Source organism: Nannospalax galili, unplaced genomic scaffold (genome assembly GCF_000622305.1).
Source record: "Nannospalax galili isolate Female #2095 unplaced genomic scaffold, S.galili_v1.0 scaffold636, whole genome shotgun sequence".
Classification (NCBI taxonomy): Eukaryota; Metazoa; Chordata; class Mammalia; order Rodentia; family Spalacidae; genus Nannospalax; species Nannospalax galili.
Genome location: NW_008338112.1, coordinates 761653 through 780031, shown reverse-complemented (window position 1 = coordinate 780031; position 18379 = coordinate 761653). Strand labels below are relative to the sequence as shown.

The following is an 18379-nucleotide window of genomic DNA, read 5'->3' as shown; positions in this document are numbered from 1 at the left end:
TGTAATTACTGTGTGCCATGTAGATAAATCTTGGGCAAAGACCAATTGTTCTCAGATAAACCTTACCTAGACGTATATTTCTTGATCTGCTATGTATAATTTGTCAGTAGGTTGTTGGACTAATATGGTTCCCTCTGGTTTTTAAAACTTATCTTTTGCATTGTCTAACTCCTCCACCATGGTTTCCCCAATTAAGGTGCCCCCATTTTTCCCCTTTCTCCCTTGTAGAGATCAATAATGTGTTTGGTCAGTTTTATTCCAAGATTTTTTTTTGCAGCTATTGTGAACAGGAGTGTTTCCACGTGCTCTTCTCTGATTGCTTGTTATTGGTATATAGAAAGGCTATAGACTTTTGTATATGAATTTTGTAACCTGCTACTTTACTGAACATGTTAATAATTTTCAATAGTTTTCTGGTGGAATTTTTGGTCTCTCTTAGTATAATATCATATCATCTGCAAAAAGGGATAATTTGATCTCTTCTTTTCCAATTATTACTTCTTTAACTTCATTCTCTTGTCTCATTGCTCTTGCAAGAGTTTCAAGAACTATGTTAAAAAGAAGTGGACGTAGTGGACAACCTTTTCTGATTCCTGATTTCAATGGGAATGCCTCCAGTTTTTCTCCATTTAGAATGATGTTGGCTGTGGGTTTGATCCACATGGCTTTAATTACGTTGAGATATGTTCCCTCCAGTCCAATTCCCTCTAGGATTTTGAACATAAATCCATGTTGAATTTTGTCAAAGGCCTTCTCTGCATCTATTGAGATGACCATGTGGTTCTTGTCTTTGCACCCATTTATATGATTTATGATGTTTATTGACTTACATATACTGAACCATCCCTGCATCTCTGGAATAAAGCTGACTCAATCATGGTGGATAATCTTTTTGATGTCTGTATGCAGTTTGCAAGTATCTTGTTGAGAATTTTTGCAATATGTTCATTAAGGATATGGGTCTATAGTTTCCTTTTTGGTTGTATCTCTACCTGGCTTTGGTATTGGAGTGATACTGACTTCATAGAAGGAATTTGGAAGTTCTCCTTCCATGTCTTATCTTTTTTAATAAATTAAGTAGTATTGGATGTAGATCTTCTTTAAATGCTGATAGAATTCTGCTGTCAATCCATCTGGTCCTGGGCTTTTTTCACTTGGGAGGTTTTGTATTACTGTTTCAATTTATTTTTGTGTTATGGGTCTCCTTAAGCTGTTAATCTCTTCTTGGTTTAGTTTTGGTGGTTCCTGTGCCTTTAGATACCTGTCCATTTCTTTTAGGTTTTCAAATTTAGTAGCATATAGGTTTCTAAAGTATTCGCTTATAATGTTCTGGATCTTTTTTGGCATCTGTTGTGATGTTTCCCCTTTCATCTCTGATTTTGTTGATTTGGAGGTGCTCTTTTGGTTAACTGGGCTAGTAGTCTTTCAATCTTGTTTATCTTTTCAAAGAACCAGCTCTTGGAGTCCATGATTCTTTGTAGTTTTTTGTTGTTGTTGTTTTGATTTCATTAATTTCTGCTCTGATTTTTGTTATTTCTTCTTGTCTGCTGGGTTTGGGTTTCATTTGTTGTTGCTTTTCAAGTGTCTTGAGTTGCAATGTTAAGTCATTTATTTGTGTTCTTTCCAATTTTTTAATGTAGGCACTTAGAGCTATAAACTTCCCTCTAATGACAGCTTTCAGTGTGTCCCAGAGGTTCTGTTGTGTTGTATTGTCCTTTTCATTTAGTTCCAGGAATACTTTTATCTCTTTCTTAATTTCACTTTTGACCCATTCATCATCAGGAGTGTGTTGATTAATCTCCATGTGTTCATGTGGTGATTATGGCTTCTTTGGGCGTTGATTGTGAGCTTTATTGCATTGTGGTCTGATAGAATGCATGGAATTATTTCATTCTTTTTTATTTGTTGAGGTTTGTTTTGTGCCCCAGTATATGTTCGATTTTGGAGAAAGTTCCATGGGGTGCTGAGTAGAAAGTATGTCCTTTGGTGCTTGAGTGGACTACTCGGGAGATGTCTGTTAAGTCCATTTGATATATGGTATTTTTTAATTCAGATGCCTCTCTGTTAACTCTCTGCCCTGTTGACCTATCTAATAGAGACAGTGGGGTATTGAAGTACCCCGCTGTTAATGAGTTGGGATTAATCTGGGTCTTAAAGTCCTGTAGTACTCTTTTTAGGAAATTGGTTACACCAGAGTTTGGTGAATATATGTTCATGATTGTAATATCTTCTTGGTTTATTGTTCCTTTGATCAGAATGAAGTGGCCCTCTTTATCTCTTCTGATTAGTTTTAAAGTCTATTTTATCAGGTATTAGAATTGCAATGCCTGCTTTTTTCTTAGTACCATTCCCTTGGTATATTTTCTTCATCCTTTCACCTTAAGGTAGTGCCTATCCTTGAAAGTAAGATGAGTTTCTTGCAGATAACAAAAAGATGGGTTTTGTGTCTTAATCCATTCACCTAGTCTATGTCTTTTGACTGGGGAGTTCATTCCATTGACATTTAAAGTTATTAATGAAAGATGTGTATTGAGTCCTGTCATTTTCATTTCTGTTCACATTCTTGATATACCTGTGTTTTTCCGCAGTTATACCTTCATTGAATTTCTTTCTGCAACCCCTTGGGTATAGTCATTCCTTTCTTCAGCTCTTTGTATTGCTTCCAGAACTCTCTGAAGGGCTGGTTTTATGGACATGAATTCCTTCAGCCTATTTATGTCATGGAAGATTTTTCTTTCCCCTTTGACTATAATAGACATTTTGGCTGGGTATAGTACTGTGGGTTGGCATCTGTGGTCATCTAAAAGTGGGAATACTTTGATCCAGGCTCTTCTGGTTTTCATAGTTTGCCCTGAAAAGTCAGCTGTAATCCTAATGGGTTTTCTTTACATGTGACTTGTTGTTTCTCTTTTGCAGCTTTCAGTATTGTCTTTTTGTTTTGTACGTTTAGTGTTTTTACTATGATGTGCTATGGAGAGTTTCTTTTCTGGTCCTGTCTGTTTGGTGTTCTATATGCTTCTTGTATTTGTATGGGCATGTCTTTCTTTAATTTTGGGAAATTTTCTTACACGATTCTGTTGAAGAATGGTCCATGCCCTTATCTTGGGATTCTTCTCCTTCCTGTATGCCTATGATTAGTAAGTTTGGTCTTTTTATGGTGTCACACAATTCCTGCATATTCCATTCTTGTGATTTCTGAAATTTTTCATAATCTTTGCTTGAGTGGTCTAGTTCATCCACTTTATCTTCCAGTCTTGATACTCTGTTTTCTGTTTCATTCATTCTATTGGTGAGGCTTTCTCCTGTCATTTCTAATTGGCTTACTGTTTCACTTCCTTCTTTATTTCAGCCTACATAGTCTTCAATATTTCTAACTCTTTTCTAAATTCATTCAGAAATTTATCCCTATCTTCCTTCAGTTCTTTGATTTCTTTGTGTGTTCTTGAAATTCACTGAATTCTTTCATCATGTTTATAATTGTTCTTTTGAGTTCAGAGGAAAGAGGCTGGCACGTTGTGCAGCCCAGGGAAACAGAGCCAGTTACATTTCTAAGATGCAAATTGGTTTGGTATATAGAACTTAATAAATGTAATACACTACATAAATAGGCTTAAAAACAGAAATCATATAATCCGCTTCCTTTCTGCCACAGGGCCACCAGCCTCTGTGCTCTGGCTGTGGTGGTCTGCCTCATCACAGACTCAGAACCGATGGAGCCAAGGATTGTGGGCTGAACCCTCTGATAACCACAAGCCAAAACAAGTCTTTTCCCAGATCCCTTATGTCTGGAATTTTGTCATAATGATACAAAAGTAACTAATACAAGTAGGATCCTAGATGATTGACTTAATACTTTACCTCTTTCCTAACATACAATTATAGTGTTATAAATTTCCCCCTCATCATCACTTTGGGGCTCACAAATTTTGACATTTTGTTTTTATCATAATTCAGTTCAGTGTGTTGCTTTAGATTCCCTGACACATTCAAGCATGACCACAGGCAGTGTTTCATGTACTAACAAAAGAGTCAGAGCTGCAATCAAGAATAACAGTCTTCACATTTCTTACAATCATTCCCATTGTTACTCTTTCTTCCCCCACCGCTCTTCTCCCAAAAGTAAGACTCAAGTTCCCTTTGCTTGAGTGTCCTCTCCAGGGCAAAGTCCATGAACAAAATACCTTAAATATGATCCTATGTAGCTTTGCTTACTATGAGGGACATATATTCAATAAATGACCTCCTGGGAACCATTCCAACCTAGTAGTATCTGAGATATGCCTGGGGTGGAGTCCCAGCTCTGCCACATAAGTTGTACAATGCTGTGCCAATTTTTTACCCTCGCTAGACTATAAGATTTCCTACAAAATAGCCACTTTATAGGGAAAATCTTACTATTGTTCCTACGAAAAAAAAAAAAAAAAAAAAAAAAAAAGGATCAGGACTTTATTGATATATACCTACCTGATGTGGTTGTTGGTACAAAAATCTACCTTCAGGGTGGGGTGTGGCGGCACATGCCTCTAATTTAGATACTCAGGAGACAGAGGCAGGTGGATCTCTGTGAGACTGGGGCCAGTCTGCCCTTGCCATTTCCAGGCCAGCTGAGGCTACAGTGAGACCGTCTCAAAAAAACAAAAATAAAAACAAATATATATACATATACATATACATATACATATACATATACATATACATATACATATACACCTTCAGGGCTGGGCTGATGGCCCAGCGGTTGAAGGGTTTGCCACAGAATTGTAAGGACCAGAGTTCAGAAACCTATGTAAATTAGCCAGTTGGACATGGCAACTCAGCTGTAATTCTAACCTCGAGACAGAAACAGGAGATCCCCAGAGCATGCTGGCTAGAAAGACACCATATTGATGAGCTCTGGGTTTGTCTGAGAGACCCTGCAAAAAATGAACACGGTGGAGAGAGTGGTAGAGGATAGGTCTGGACTTCAACCTCAGGCCTCCACATACACACCTGTACCTGCACACATGCAAAAATATGCATAAAAAGTATACATACACACGTATGTATATGTGTGTGTGGTGTATCCATAGCACTTGGCACACAATTATGTACTTATGTGCCTGTTATTGGAAAAGCCTGAGAAATTATTTTAATGTTTCAAGAGAATAGTTATTGCTGAAAATATTATCGTCCTTACGAATTTAACTTAATATGCAATTTTCTCAGTATATAAATTGATTATTACTATAGATCACAACTAATCAGACTAAACTAACAGAAACCGAGTGCGGTGTTGCATATCAAATACCTATCCTGTCATCTCAAAACTGAGTAATCTCAGTGTCTGAAAGGGAAAGTCACTAGTGATGCAGGCCTTCAGCGATGTTCTTCGAATCTATTTTTTGAATAACCTCTCCATTTCTTTTGCTTTGAAAAGAAAATACACTCCCTTAAGAAAAATTCAAAACTTCAAACTCAAAATTCAAATAAAATGCAAAGAACTTCAAACAACAGCTTATGCTTTGTGTTATCGTACGGACCGAACCATCTAACGAAACGTTTTATATACATCGTACATCCATCCGTATACAAAAACCATGCCTGTGTATTGTCAAATTCGCATGCCCAGGAGATGCATTACTGCTGTCTGGTTCACGTACCTCCATTGTGACGTCGTAGTTCTGGCCCAGGACGCTCTGTACGAGCTCTTTGATGGTCTGATCTGAGGCCAGCTGAGCCTCGGACTGCACGGACGCGATGATGTCCTCTATGGACTTGGGGAGAACGCGCGTGGGCGGCAGGGGCGCGGCCTGCGGCGCTTGAGCAGACAAGCCTCCGCCGCGCAGGACTCTGGCCCCCGGCAGGATCCTCGACCTGCGCTGCCACCCGCTGCCCTCGGCCTCGCTGCCCGGGCTGGAGTCGGAACCGGCCTGCCTGTGCCCGGCCCCGGCCACGTCGAGCAGCGGGGCTTCGCGCCGAGGGCCCGGGGCCATCACCCTCCGGGACAGCCGGGTTCTCGGGCTGCTCGCTCTGGATCTCGGCCGGCGCCAGCGCTGCGGCAGCAGGACCACGGGCTTCGAGGTGCCGGCCTGCTGGGCGATGGCTGGCGGCTTCTTCGGCGGCCCGTGCCGTGGGAACGCCCAAGTCCTCCGGTAGAAGTCCTGCGGGCGGAAGGCTGGGGGCTGCGCGAGAGTGGCCGCGGGGCCCGGGGCGCCACGTGCGCCGTGCGGCTTCCCTGCAGGCCGCTCGGAGGATGGTCTGGATGCCGAAGGCAGGCGCTCTTTCTTCCCGGAGCCCTTCGGCCCGGCCTCCTCGTCCTCGTCCTCGAGGTCTTCATCCGCGCTTTCACCCAAAGCCTGCTTGGTGGCCAGTGTCTGCTTGAATCGAAGATAATCCTTTCTGGTCTCCTGGCGAATCTTCTCAAGTTCTTTAAACATGTATGATTGTCCTCTGCTGCTCAACCCGAAGCGCTTCGGGATGGTAGACATCCTGACAAATCTAACCTGTAAAATACACCCCCCAAATTATGTTAATTATATTATACATATGTATTTAACAAAACTATTAACAAAATTTCAGTTTAGCAAAACTTCCCATGATAGAATTTACGGTACTCAAGTAATTTTATATCTACAGCCTTTTCACATGAACTGTGAAATCCCTCCAAAGTAGTAAACTTTCTGCATTGGTAGCTCCCCAAACTCTTTTGCGTCTGTTTTGACATTTCCTTAGCCTATAATGCTGTGAACCTCTTCCAAGCAAGCAAGACTCCCCCTAGGCAGAGGCACAGAAAATCTAAGGTAGCTCCACTAACAGAGAATAGGGATCATCAACCTTACAGCCTGTGGCTTAGATCTGGACAACAAAGGTGCTTTTCAAGTAAGTGTTTTTTAAAAAAAAAAAAAAAAAAGTTTAAAACAGGAGATTTTCACATGAAAATCCAGATTTGTAATTTCTCTTACGGAAAGAAGTGAGGGATCTGGTAACATGAGGACCAAATCTCTGTTCTCTGGCTGAAAGCTGTTGCCCCTTCCTTCTCCAGCTAGTCCCTCACCTGTCCAGACACTTCCCTCAATGGGTCACCTACTAGTGAAGGAAGGAAGGAAAGAGACTGGCCTCAAGAAGAGACTGTAGCTGATGAGGCCCTGGATGCTAGATGCCTGAACTTTCAACTGTGATCTCCTGAAAACCACTCAGAATTTTAGCAGAAACGTGGCTTGATAAGATCTAGCACCTGGGGCATCATAAAACTCATGCAGAGGAAGAAAATACAGAAAAGAGGCTAAGAGCCTCTTTTAGCCTGAGGCCTGGAATTGGTGAAAGAGCAGTGTGGAAACAGAGACATAACAGGCAGAAGAGATAGGACCTGGCCAATGATTAACAATAAATAGATATGCTCTATCTCATCCCCCCACAACACCACCCACGAAGGCTTAGGGACCATCATGGAAGAAGAGGCAGAAAGATTGTAAGAGCCAGAGATTAGGGAGGACCAGAGCAAAACTGTCTTCTAGACGGGACAGAACCACTGCGTCACAAACTCAAAGTAGCTGTGGTTGCCTGCACAAGAGCTGCACAAGATCAAGCCAGTCAACTTTCTAACATGGAACAGGGCCTAAGGACCGACAAGCCTCACTCCTAACTGAGGAGCTATGGACAGTTGATGGTTTCTGGGGGAGGAAGAGTCAGTTTCCTAAGGGTGTGGACCCTGGTAGGCTCTACACTGCAGTGGGTGGCCAAAAATTGGAGTCAATGGATTATTAAATTTTTTTCAAAAGGAAAACACAAAGCCAGGTGTGGTGGCACATCCTTTAATCTCTGCACTCAGGAGGCAGAGAATCAGGCCTCTGTGGGATCAGTACCAGCATGGTCTACAGATTGAGTTCCAGGCCAGCTGGCCCTATGGGGAGCCCCTACCACAAAAACTAGGAAGGAAGGGAGGGAGGGAAAGGAAGAGAGTGCACAATGTTGGGGAGCCAGGGAGATGCAGCTGCAATCAGGAGGTGTTAAGGAAAAGAACTAGGGGTGAATGTGATCAGAATACATTGTATGTAATTCTCAAAAGAATTTTTTAAAGTTTTAAAGAATGAATGGGAGTTGGGTGTGGTGGTGCACACCTGTTATCCCAGCGTTTTGAAGGTGGAGGCAGAGGCAGGAGGATCAGGAAAAGTTTGAGGCCAGCCTGATGAACATATTGAGTTTCAGGCAGCCTGGGCTGCACAGCAATTTCCTACTGCAAAAATATAATTATATTTATTCATTATATGTAAATGTATTATAAATAAAAAATACAATGCAAAATTAAAAACAGAAACAATTAGAGTTAATTATAAAATGATACTTTTATGGACAGGGATGAAGTTCAGTGGGAAGGCACTTGCCATCCATGTACAAGACCTTACACTGAAAAAAATGGGGGCTTTGAATCACCTTGATGAAGCTTAGGTGATAATCAAATGCATAGTAAAAGTTGTTATTTATGAACTGTGCATTTCAAAATAGTTAAGGCAAATTTCATGTGTGTTTACTGTAATTTTTAGAATACACCAATTTCTGTGCTTCAGCAGGACCTTGTTTCATAACTGCAAGTTGGTTTTTAGATCTTGAAAACACGGAGATGTTACTGAAAGTCGGGAGGAACTACAAATAGGACCAGTGAGAGTCTGCACAGCACTCATCTGTGAAAGGTGAGAGCAGTGTGAGAACCACAGGAGAATCAGGAAAGTGAGGTGATAAGGTTCCCCAAAGCCAAGACTAAGAGCAGTCTAAGAAACCCAAGTTAGGGCTGGAGAGATGGCTCAGTGGTCAAGAGCACTGGCTGCTCTTGCAGAGGACCTGGGTTCAATTCCCAGCACCTTCACGGCAGCTAACAACTGTCCCTAACTTCAGTTCCTGAGATGTTTAAAGCTGAAGAGGGTAGGGAGACATCCTAAGGTATTGAAGTAGAGGCCTCAGACATGAGTTTGGGCTTGACTGGGGATGATGGTAGTGTCCCCAACTGCACCAGCACAGAAAGGCAAGGCACAGATACAGAGAGCTCAGGGGAAGAACATGACTCTGACCACATGGAGGACACTGGTCATGATTCCATCAATGATGAAAACCGAGTTCATGACCATTCAGAGGAAGAAGCTAAGGAGGAGGAGAAACAGCCTCGGCACTGTCACAGTGGAAATGGGACTTACGACCAGAGCAAAATTGATGAGAATGAGAACAATGGAGTTCTGAAGAAATTCTATCCTCATCACTTGGTGAATAGTGAGTCCAAAGCAAACACCACCTGCCTTGTGTATAGCCACTACCACACAGAGCTCCTTGCCAGTTAGACATTTACTATTTCAACTCTTCTCACTGTGATGGGGCCCAGTATATTAAGAGCTACAAAAGTCATCGAAATAATGCTACAGTAAAAGGCATCAATTTCTATGGCCCCAAGAGTGAGTTTGTGGTGAGCGGTAGTGACGTAGTGACGGGATACAGCTTCTTCTCCAAAAGATTGTCCTGCCAGATCATTCAGTTCCTGGAGGGGAACAAAGAAGATGTGGTAAATTGTCCTGAGCCCCATCCTCACCTCCCTATTCTGGCAACCAGTGGCCTAGCCCATGATGTAAAGGTCTGGGCACCTACAGCTAAAGCAGCCACTGAGCTGATGCGGTTAAAGGATGAGATTAAGAAGAACAGGTGAGAACAGGATGAAACTAGCTTGCTTTTTGGGGTAGTCACATGCTCTGGTTCCTTAGGCATCGCCTGAGACAGGCAAGAGCCTGGGGTTGGGGACACACGTGGACTCGGATGAGTCTCCCCGTTCCTCAGACACATCTGTCGAGGAGGAAGTCCCTGACCACGTGTGGCACCGCATGCCATCTTCAGGCCCCCACACTTAAGAGGAGTGGGCTGGAGCTGCCAACCTAATCCTTCCTGGGCCACTCTTTCCTGTCTCAGACCCTTATATCCAACAGAAACCCACTTTAGTTTAAATAAAAGAAACTTTTTTGTTTAAATAAAAGAAAGCTACCCAAGAAGAACAGACCAGAGGGGACTGAGCAGCAGAGAGCCCCTAGGAGCGAGAGTTGGGCCTGCCTTGGGGTTTCATGGAAAGGTGCAAAGGACTCAGCTGAACCAGCCTCTCCCTAGAGCCTTTTCTTTGAAGGGGAGGCTGTTTTGCTAACTGGCTTAGGATAGGGGATGGGGCTTCTTTTTCTTTAACCTCCCTTGTTTCTTTTGTGGAGGTGGAGGGAACAAAGGCTGTTCAGTACAAGGCACCAGAGTGGAGGGTGGGAATGCTACTTTCTCTTTGCTTTAAGTTTTTCAACTTTCTTCCTTTGTTTTTGTTTTTGTTTGAAGTCTGATGGCTTCATTGTTTTCTGCCCCTTGAGCAACCCCATCCCAGGGTCTTGTTTTTCTGAGTCCCTAACCATCCCAATACTTTTCTCTCCCCTTTTCTCTCTACCTCACTTACTCTCTGTACTTATCACAGTGCTTACCATTGCTTATGTATCCTTCCCTCTCATCCACCTCATCACCCTCTAGATGGGGGTCTGTGATGAAGGTCAGGGAGAAGTGGGAGGGGCAGGGGTGGAAGAATAGAAAGGATGTTAACCCATTTGTTTTGTTTTAATTGTTTGGTGGCAGCAATTTACCTATCCCTATCACTGTTAGAGGCCTAATTTTATATTTGTAAATATATTTTAAAAGAAGATTAAACTTGGGGCTGGAGAGATGGCTCAGCAGTTAAGAACACTGACTGTTCTTGCAGAAGACCCGCGTTTGAATCCCAGCACCCACATGGCAGCCAACAACTGTCCGTAACTCCAGTTCCAGGGGGTCTGACAGCCTCTTCTGACCTCCACAGGCATTGCACAACATGGGTGCACTTACCTACATGCAGGCAATGCACATAGAATAAAAATATTAAATAAAATATTTTCTTAAAAAAAAGGTTAAACTTGAAAAAAAAGTAATTTTGAATTCATTTGGGATAATGTATAGGATTACCAAAAATATTTAAAAAGGCAAGGTGGGCACGTGTGCCCCTTACTGAAGGAATCACCAGATAACTCAAGGTTGTACAAACAGAAGAATCAGAACTGAGATACTGCTGCTAGAATGAACAGGGAGACCACGAGAGAAAGACTTTCAAAATGATATGAAGCATATTAGAAAGGCAGCATTTGATTGGTGACAACAGGAACATTTGTTAAATAAATCATGCGGAAGCAATTAGTTGACTGCTTGCGAAAGAATTATGCCTTACTTTGAGCTAAAACAAATCGAGAAATTTTACATTACTTTGCATTTCTTTGCTTATCACTTATCCATATTCCTTGCTTGGAGCCATATCAATTCATAAAACAGTTGTCTTCACAGTAGAATTCATTTATTGTGTCGTAGAGGTAATATGAAGAAATCGTCCCATTTATCCTCCAGGACAGTCAGGGTGCTTCTAATTTCTACAGTACACCTTACCGATTCTCAAACAGAAGACCCTCACTAGCTGATGGAGCTCTCATCTGGGAACTAGTGGGCTTTGTTTACCCTGCCCCACCAATGACTAGACCTGTGACAATTCAATCTGTCCAAATCATGAATTCATACTGTGATGGATAGCTTTAGTGTCAACTTGACACACCTGGGTTGAGGGACCCTCAGTTGGGGAATTGCCTCTATTGGACTGGCCTGTGGCCATGTCTGAAGGGCTTCTTCTTGATGAGTGATGTGGGAGGGCCCAGCCCACTGTGGGTGGTGCCACCCCTGGGCAGGTGGGCCTATGTTGCATAAGAAAGCAGGCTGAGCAGGGGCCAAGGGAGCAAGCCTGTAAGCAGCGTTCCTCCATGGCCTGTGCTCCAGCTCCTGCCTCCAGGTTCCTGCCCTGAGTTCCTACCTTGGGCTCCCTGACGAACTGCGTGCGACCTGGGAGATGTAAGACAAATAAACCCTTTCCTCCCCAAGTTGGTACTGGTCAGAGTGTTTTGTCACAGCAATGAAGAACAAACTAAGACACATACTAAAAGGTGAAACTATTTTTGTCTATTGACCAGCTCATATAGAATATGAACATTAAAAATGAGTTCTAAAGCATTTAAGGAAGTTTCCTCATTTACAAACTCCCCATAGTACTTCTGCTCTTGCTGTCTGTACAAGTGGCAATATGTCCACATGGTCTCCCATTGCATCTCTTCCTGCAGGGCTACAATACCCAATGGAAGCTTGGCTTCACTCTCCCAGTTACAGTTCCCTTTTCTTTCTTGGCTCCTTCTCCAAACGTCCTTCCTAACTTCCCTGGGCCCTTAGTTTAGCCCTCAAGTTTAACAAATATCCATTGTTTAGCACTTCTCTGTACATTCCCCTGAGATCTTAATAGATACTTTTTTTATATCAAAAATAAACAAGAAACTCCAATGGACTCTCATATGAACATTTGAAAATTGCCCTGGTCTGACTTTTTTCTAGTTCCCTGTCTAGAACTTGTAATGCTAATTACTCTTGCCTTTACTTCTCCTTCACATCTCCTATTCAGGATTCAAGGACTTTCTTCTGCTTTTATGCAATTTGGGAGTCTTTTAGATAGACCCACTGAAGAGGTGCTCCAATTGCCTCATCCTGCATCCATGTTCAGCATGGAAGAAGGAGTGTCCCTATTTCCTACTGGCAATTTGGGTAACCCCTTCAGAGGATGGCGTGGTAAGAATAGGAGGTAGGAACTGGCTAGACAGTTAGGATAAAAAGACCCCAAAGAAATGTACCCAGTTTCTGGGCTAAAAGTCAAAATATCCTTGGGCCTATTAGCAACACACTCTGATTCAAAGACAAAAAGTGTCAAAATGTCAAAAGTATTTGGGAGCTCGTATCTAATGCTTAAAAGATTTTAGGGTTACCTCTTCAGAGGGGAGAATGTTGGAGAGGAGGGAGTGGGCATGGATTTGATCAAAATACCTTATATGCATGTATGAAATTCTCAATAAAGTTTTTGTAAAAGTTTAAAAAATAAAATAAACCAATATGAACTAGAACTTGCAAATTTTACAGGAGTGTCTATTTTGCATTCAAAGTGGGTCATAGCAGCTGGGTATGGTGGCACATACCTTTAATCCCAGCATTCGGGACGCAGAGACAGGCTCTATGAGTTCAAGGCCAGCCTGCTCTACATAGCAAGTTCCAGGCCAGCTGGGGCTACAGGGAGATCCTGTCTCAAAAAGACCAAAAAAAAAAAAAAAAAAAATTAGGCCATAGCCTAAGCCTAATACTTAATGGATCCGTCTGTCAGAGTTTGGGGTTTGTGTCCTTCCACTGATCTCTCAACACTACAACATTAGTACTTTTTTTTATTTAATCTGATGAGAAAATAATCTATTTTCTCTTTCTTGGGGGCAATTTACAGAGAGAGGCTGCTTCTAGGTTGCAGATACACAAAGGAAAGTAATACAGTCCCAAAGGGAGAAAGTACAGAAAAGGATCAAATTTTCTGCCTATAATCTAAGTTGACTAAGTCTACTCTACACTTTAAGATGTGAGGCAACGTGCTTCAAATCTTTGGAAACCAAGCAATCATTATACTCTCCTTTCTTTCCCAGTGTAGAAGTCTGTCCCTTTCCCTGCCTCTTGTATCTGAGTCAGTAGGGCAGCCACAAGGGCCAAGATCAAGCATTTTCTCCAGCATTCCTCACAGACAAGGTAGGCATCAGGAAGAAATTCCCTGGCTAAAAATGACTAAAAGCCCCAGAGTGCTTCCAGTATGAATTCTCCTCTGTGATGGAAGCGAGCTGTTAGTTGGTTCTTAGGGTTTTAGTCTCTTTTCCAACTGGAACAGGAAATCCAAATTCTGCTCCTGATTTGCTTTTTCTTAGAGAGAAAAAAAAAATCTCACGATGTAACCCTGACTAACCTGAAACTTGCTATACACAGGCTGGCCTTGAACTTGTGATAATACTCCTGTCTGGTTTGCAAGCACTGGGATTTCAGGCATGTGCTACTACCATGCCCAGCATTTTGCTCCAGATTCTAACTAAAGCAAAACTAATACGGCAGACTTCAGATGACTTGAGCTCAAGAGTCGTGAACCCCCGAGAAAGGAATCCTACATGCTGTGCCTTGCCCTTGATACTACCACACTGGGAGTGGGGCCAAGGCCCCAGCTGGTAACACGGTTTATCTGGCTTGTCCTCTCTAATATACAGTCAGGGTGTCTCAATGGGAGAGGTGACCCATTAAGAACAGGATTGTTTCTCATAGGTTCATAGCCAAATATCTCAATTTATTTCCTAAATTCATGCCAATGTCAACGTCCAGTGAATTTCCACTGAACTTACAAAAGAAACTATTAAGCCCAAATTTAGCTTATCTGATTTGGCAAAATCTTCATTATTGTAAGGAAAATAAAAATACCTTGAAAACAGTATTTGCTTTTGAAATACCAGTGTTAGAAAATTTGTACTTTGATCAGAATTTTCTTAAAAGTCTAAAAGAAAATATCCTAACATGAATAATTATCATTTCCATGATACTTGAACTCACAGTAGAAAGAACCATCTCCTAAAATTTGTTCTCATTTCTCTCTGTCTCTCTCTCTCTCTGTCTGTCTCTCTCTCTCTCTCTGTCTCTCTCTCTGTCTCTCCACACACACACACACACACACACACACACACACACACACACACCACATGAACACATGAACCCAGAGAACCAATAAAGATACTTGCTACCAAGTAGCCTGAAGACCTGAGTTGGACCCCCAAAACTCATGTGGTAGAAAAAGAGAACTGACTCCTTAAAGTTGTCCTCTGACCTCCACAAGTACCAATTTGGCACCCATGTGCCCCCCTAATAAATAAATAAGTATAATTTTTAAGTTACCATGATGAAACCCAATACTTTAAATACTAACCTAAAAATTAATGAAAAATGAAGGGATACATTCTTTTAAAAAGCACATAATGGCTCTCCTACCCACAGGCCTCTCTCTGAGGTAAGTCCATTACACCCTCCATGCTTGACTCCCCCAGCCTCATTCACCCTCCTATCTCCACCTCCGTTTTCTCCTCCGAGTTTGGGCCCCAACCCATTCCTTATCTTGGGGCCCCACACAGCTGGGGAACCAATAAGGCCTCCTGATCCTTTGCATCCAACCTAGTGCCTTCTCTGGGCCCCAGGAGCACTGCTTATGGGCCTAACCCGGCCCTCACCTCCCTCTGCTCCCCTGGGCCTGCAGAACCTGCCACAGGCCTATCTCCTACCCACATGCCTCTCTCCAGGATAAGTCTATTGAGCCCTTTGTGCCTTGACTCCCCCAGCCTCATTCACCCTCCCATCTCTGCTGCCTTTCTCCCTGACGAGTTTGGGACCTGCCCCATTCCTTGTCTTAGGACCCCAGACACCTGGGGAACCAATACTGCTCCCTGATCCTTTTCATCCAGACCAACTTAGTGTCTTCTCTGGGCCCCAAGGGCACTGCTTCTGGGCCTGGCCCCACCGTCACCTCCCTCTGCTTCCTTTGACCTATACCACCTTCCAGCCTCTTCATGGGAAGCTGGGGCTGACTTTTCCTCTTCCTAATCCTTTGCATCCAGACAGCTCCTCAGTATACTCCCCAGGAGGCCTTGGGGCCTCTTCGGACCCTATCTGCCTTTGCATGTCTCAGTGGCAATGCCACCAGCTGCCCTAGACCACCATTTTTCCTGGGCCAGGCTCCCAAGCCAGTCCATCCCCAAATTCCTGAGGCCAAAATTGTTCCTGGAGGGATTGAGACCTTAGGAGAAAGCCTGAAAACATCTGACCCTCATCTGAATTGGACCTCTGTAGGAACTCCTGAAGACAAAAGCAATCCGGCCACTCCAATATAAAATCAAAAGAGAGAACCAGAAGCTTAGACGAACCAGCTTTTCATGCCCAAAAAGTAAGCCACAAAGACACATAAAGTTCACAAAAAGAAGCAAACCTAAACTTGAAGGCCTGAATCTCACACAAGAATCAGATACTACAAAAAGAATTCATATGTCAAAATCTCAGAGAAAAAAATAATAACATGAAAAACCAAAATAACATATCCCCAACAATACCAATAGTACTCTAGAGGACTACAATGAGAACCCCCTAAAGATAATGCAGGACATGGAACGCAAAAGAACAATTATAAACATGAAAAAAGAATTCAGTGAATTTAAAGAACACACAAACAAAGAAATCAAAGAACTGAAGGAAGATAGGGATAAACTTCTGAATGAATTCAGAAAAGAGTTAGAAATATTGAAGACTATGCAGGCCGAAATGAGGAAGGAAGTGAAACACTCTGTAAGCCAATTAGAAATGACAGGAGAAAGCCTCACTAATAAGACAAATGAAATGGAAAACAGAGTATAAAGACTGGAAGACTGAGTGGATGAAATAGACCACACAAGCAAAGAGTATGAAAAATTTAAGAAATCACAAGAATGGAATATGCAGGAATTGTGTGACACCATAAAAAGACCAAATTTACAAATCATAGGCATACAGGAAGGAGAAGAATCCCAAGATTATGGTATGGACCAGATCTTCAACAGACTTGTAGAAGAAAGTTTTCCAAAATTAAAGAAAGTCATGTCCATAAAATACAAGAAGCATATAGAACACCAAACAGGCAAGACCAGGAAAGAAACTCCCCAAGGCACATCATAGTAAAAACACTATATGCACAAAACAAAGAGAAAATACTGAAAGCTGCAAAAGAGAAATAACAAGCCACATATAAAGGAAAACCCATTAGGATCACAGCTGACTTTTCAGTACAAGCTATGAAAGCCAGAAGAGCCTGGACCAAAGTATTCTCAGTTTTAGACGACCACAGATGCCAACCCAGAGTACTGTACCCAGCCAAAATGTCTATTATACTCAAAGAGGAAAGAAAAATTTTCCATGACATAAATAGGCTGAAGGAATTCATGTCCACAAAACCAGCCCTTCAGAGAGTTCTGGAAGCAATACAAAGAGCTGAAGAAAGGAATGACTATACCCAAGGGATCGCAGAAAGAAATCCAATGAAGGTATAACTGTGGAGATGTACAGCTATATCAAGAATGTAAACAGAAATAAAAATGACAGGATTCAACACTCATCTTTCATTAATAACTTTAAATATTAATGGGCTGAACTCCCCAGTCAAAGGACAGATACTATGTGAATGGATTAAGAAACAAAACCCATCTTTTTATTGTCTGCAAGAAACTCATCTCACTTTCAAGGACAGACAGTATCTCAAAGTGAAAGGATGGAAAAAAAAATACCAAGCAAATGGCACTAAGAAAAAAGCAGGCATAGCAATCCTAATATCTGACAAAATAGACTTTACTAAAACTAATCAAAAGAGACAAAGAGAGCCACTACATTTTGATCAAAGGAACAATGAATCAAGAAGATATTACAATCATGAACATATATTCACCAAACTCTGGTGCACCCAACTTCATAAAAAAAAATACTGTTGAACTTTAAGACCCAGATTAATCCCAACTCATTAACAGTAGGCAACTTCAATACCCCACTGTCTCTATTAGATAGGTCAACAGGGCAGAGAGCTAACAGAGAGACATCTAAATTAAAGAATACCATATATCAAATGGACTTAACAGACATCTACTGCATATTCCACCCCTACACCAAAGGACATACATTCTACTCAGCACCCCAAGGAACCTTCTCCAAAATCGACCAAAACTGGGGCACAAAACAAGCCTAAACAAATATAAAAAGATTGAAATAATTCCATGCATTCTATCAGACCACAACGCAATAAACCTTACACTCAACACTGGAAGAAGCCCTAATCACCACATGAACACATGGAGATTAAACAACACACTCCTGAATGATGAATGAGTAAAAAGAGAAATTAAGATAGAAATAAAAGTATTCCTGGAATTAAATGGAAAGGACAATACAACACGACAAAACCTCTGGGAAAAACTGAAAGCGGTCCTTAGAGGGAAGTTTATATCTCTAAGTGTCTACATCAAAAAATCAGAAAGAACACAAATAAATGACTTAACATTGCAACTCAACACACTTGAAAAGCAACAGCAAATGAAACCCAAACCCAGCAGACAAGAAGAAATAAAAATCAGGGCAGAAATTAATGAAATTGAAACAAAGAAAACAATACAAAGAATCAACGAATCCAAGAGCTGGTTCTTTGAAAAGATAAACAAGATTGACAGACCGCTAGCCCAAATAACCAAAAGAAAGAAAGAGCACCTCCAAATCAACAAAATCAGATATGAAAGGGGAAACATCACAACAAACACCAGAAAGATACAAAACATTATAAGGGAATACTTTAAGAACCTATATGCTACTAAATTTGAAAACCTAAAAGAAATGGATGGGTATCTAAAAGCATGGGAACCACCAAAACTAAACCAAGAAGAGATCA

At 41.8% G+C, this 18379-nt stretch overlaps 1 protein-coding gene and 1 pseudogene across 1 annotated transcript in view; one reads left to right on the top strand and one right to left on the bottom strand.

Moving 5' to 3' along the window:
- Nucleotides 1-6476, bottom strand: part of Ttc6 (tetratricopeptide repeat domain 6) — a 247768-nt gene extending 241292 nt beyond the window's left edge. The window contains exon 1 of the mRNA XM_017798103.1: nt 5640-6476. Coding sequence (XP_017653592.1) covers nt 5640-6467 — 828 coding nt within the window. The 5' untranslated portion in view covers nt 6468-6476. The remainder of the gene's footprint in view (nt 1-5639) is intronic.
- A 2460-nt stretch (nt 6477-8936) lies between these two features.
- LOC103734008 lies at nt 8937-9863 on the top strand (annotated as a pseudogene).
- The last annotated feature ends 8516 nt before the right edge of the window (nt 9864-18379 follow it).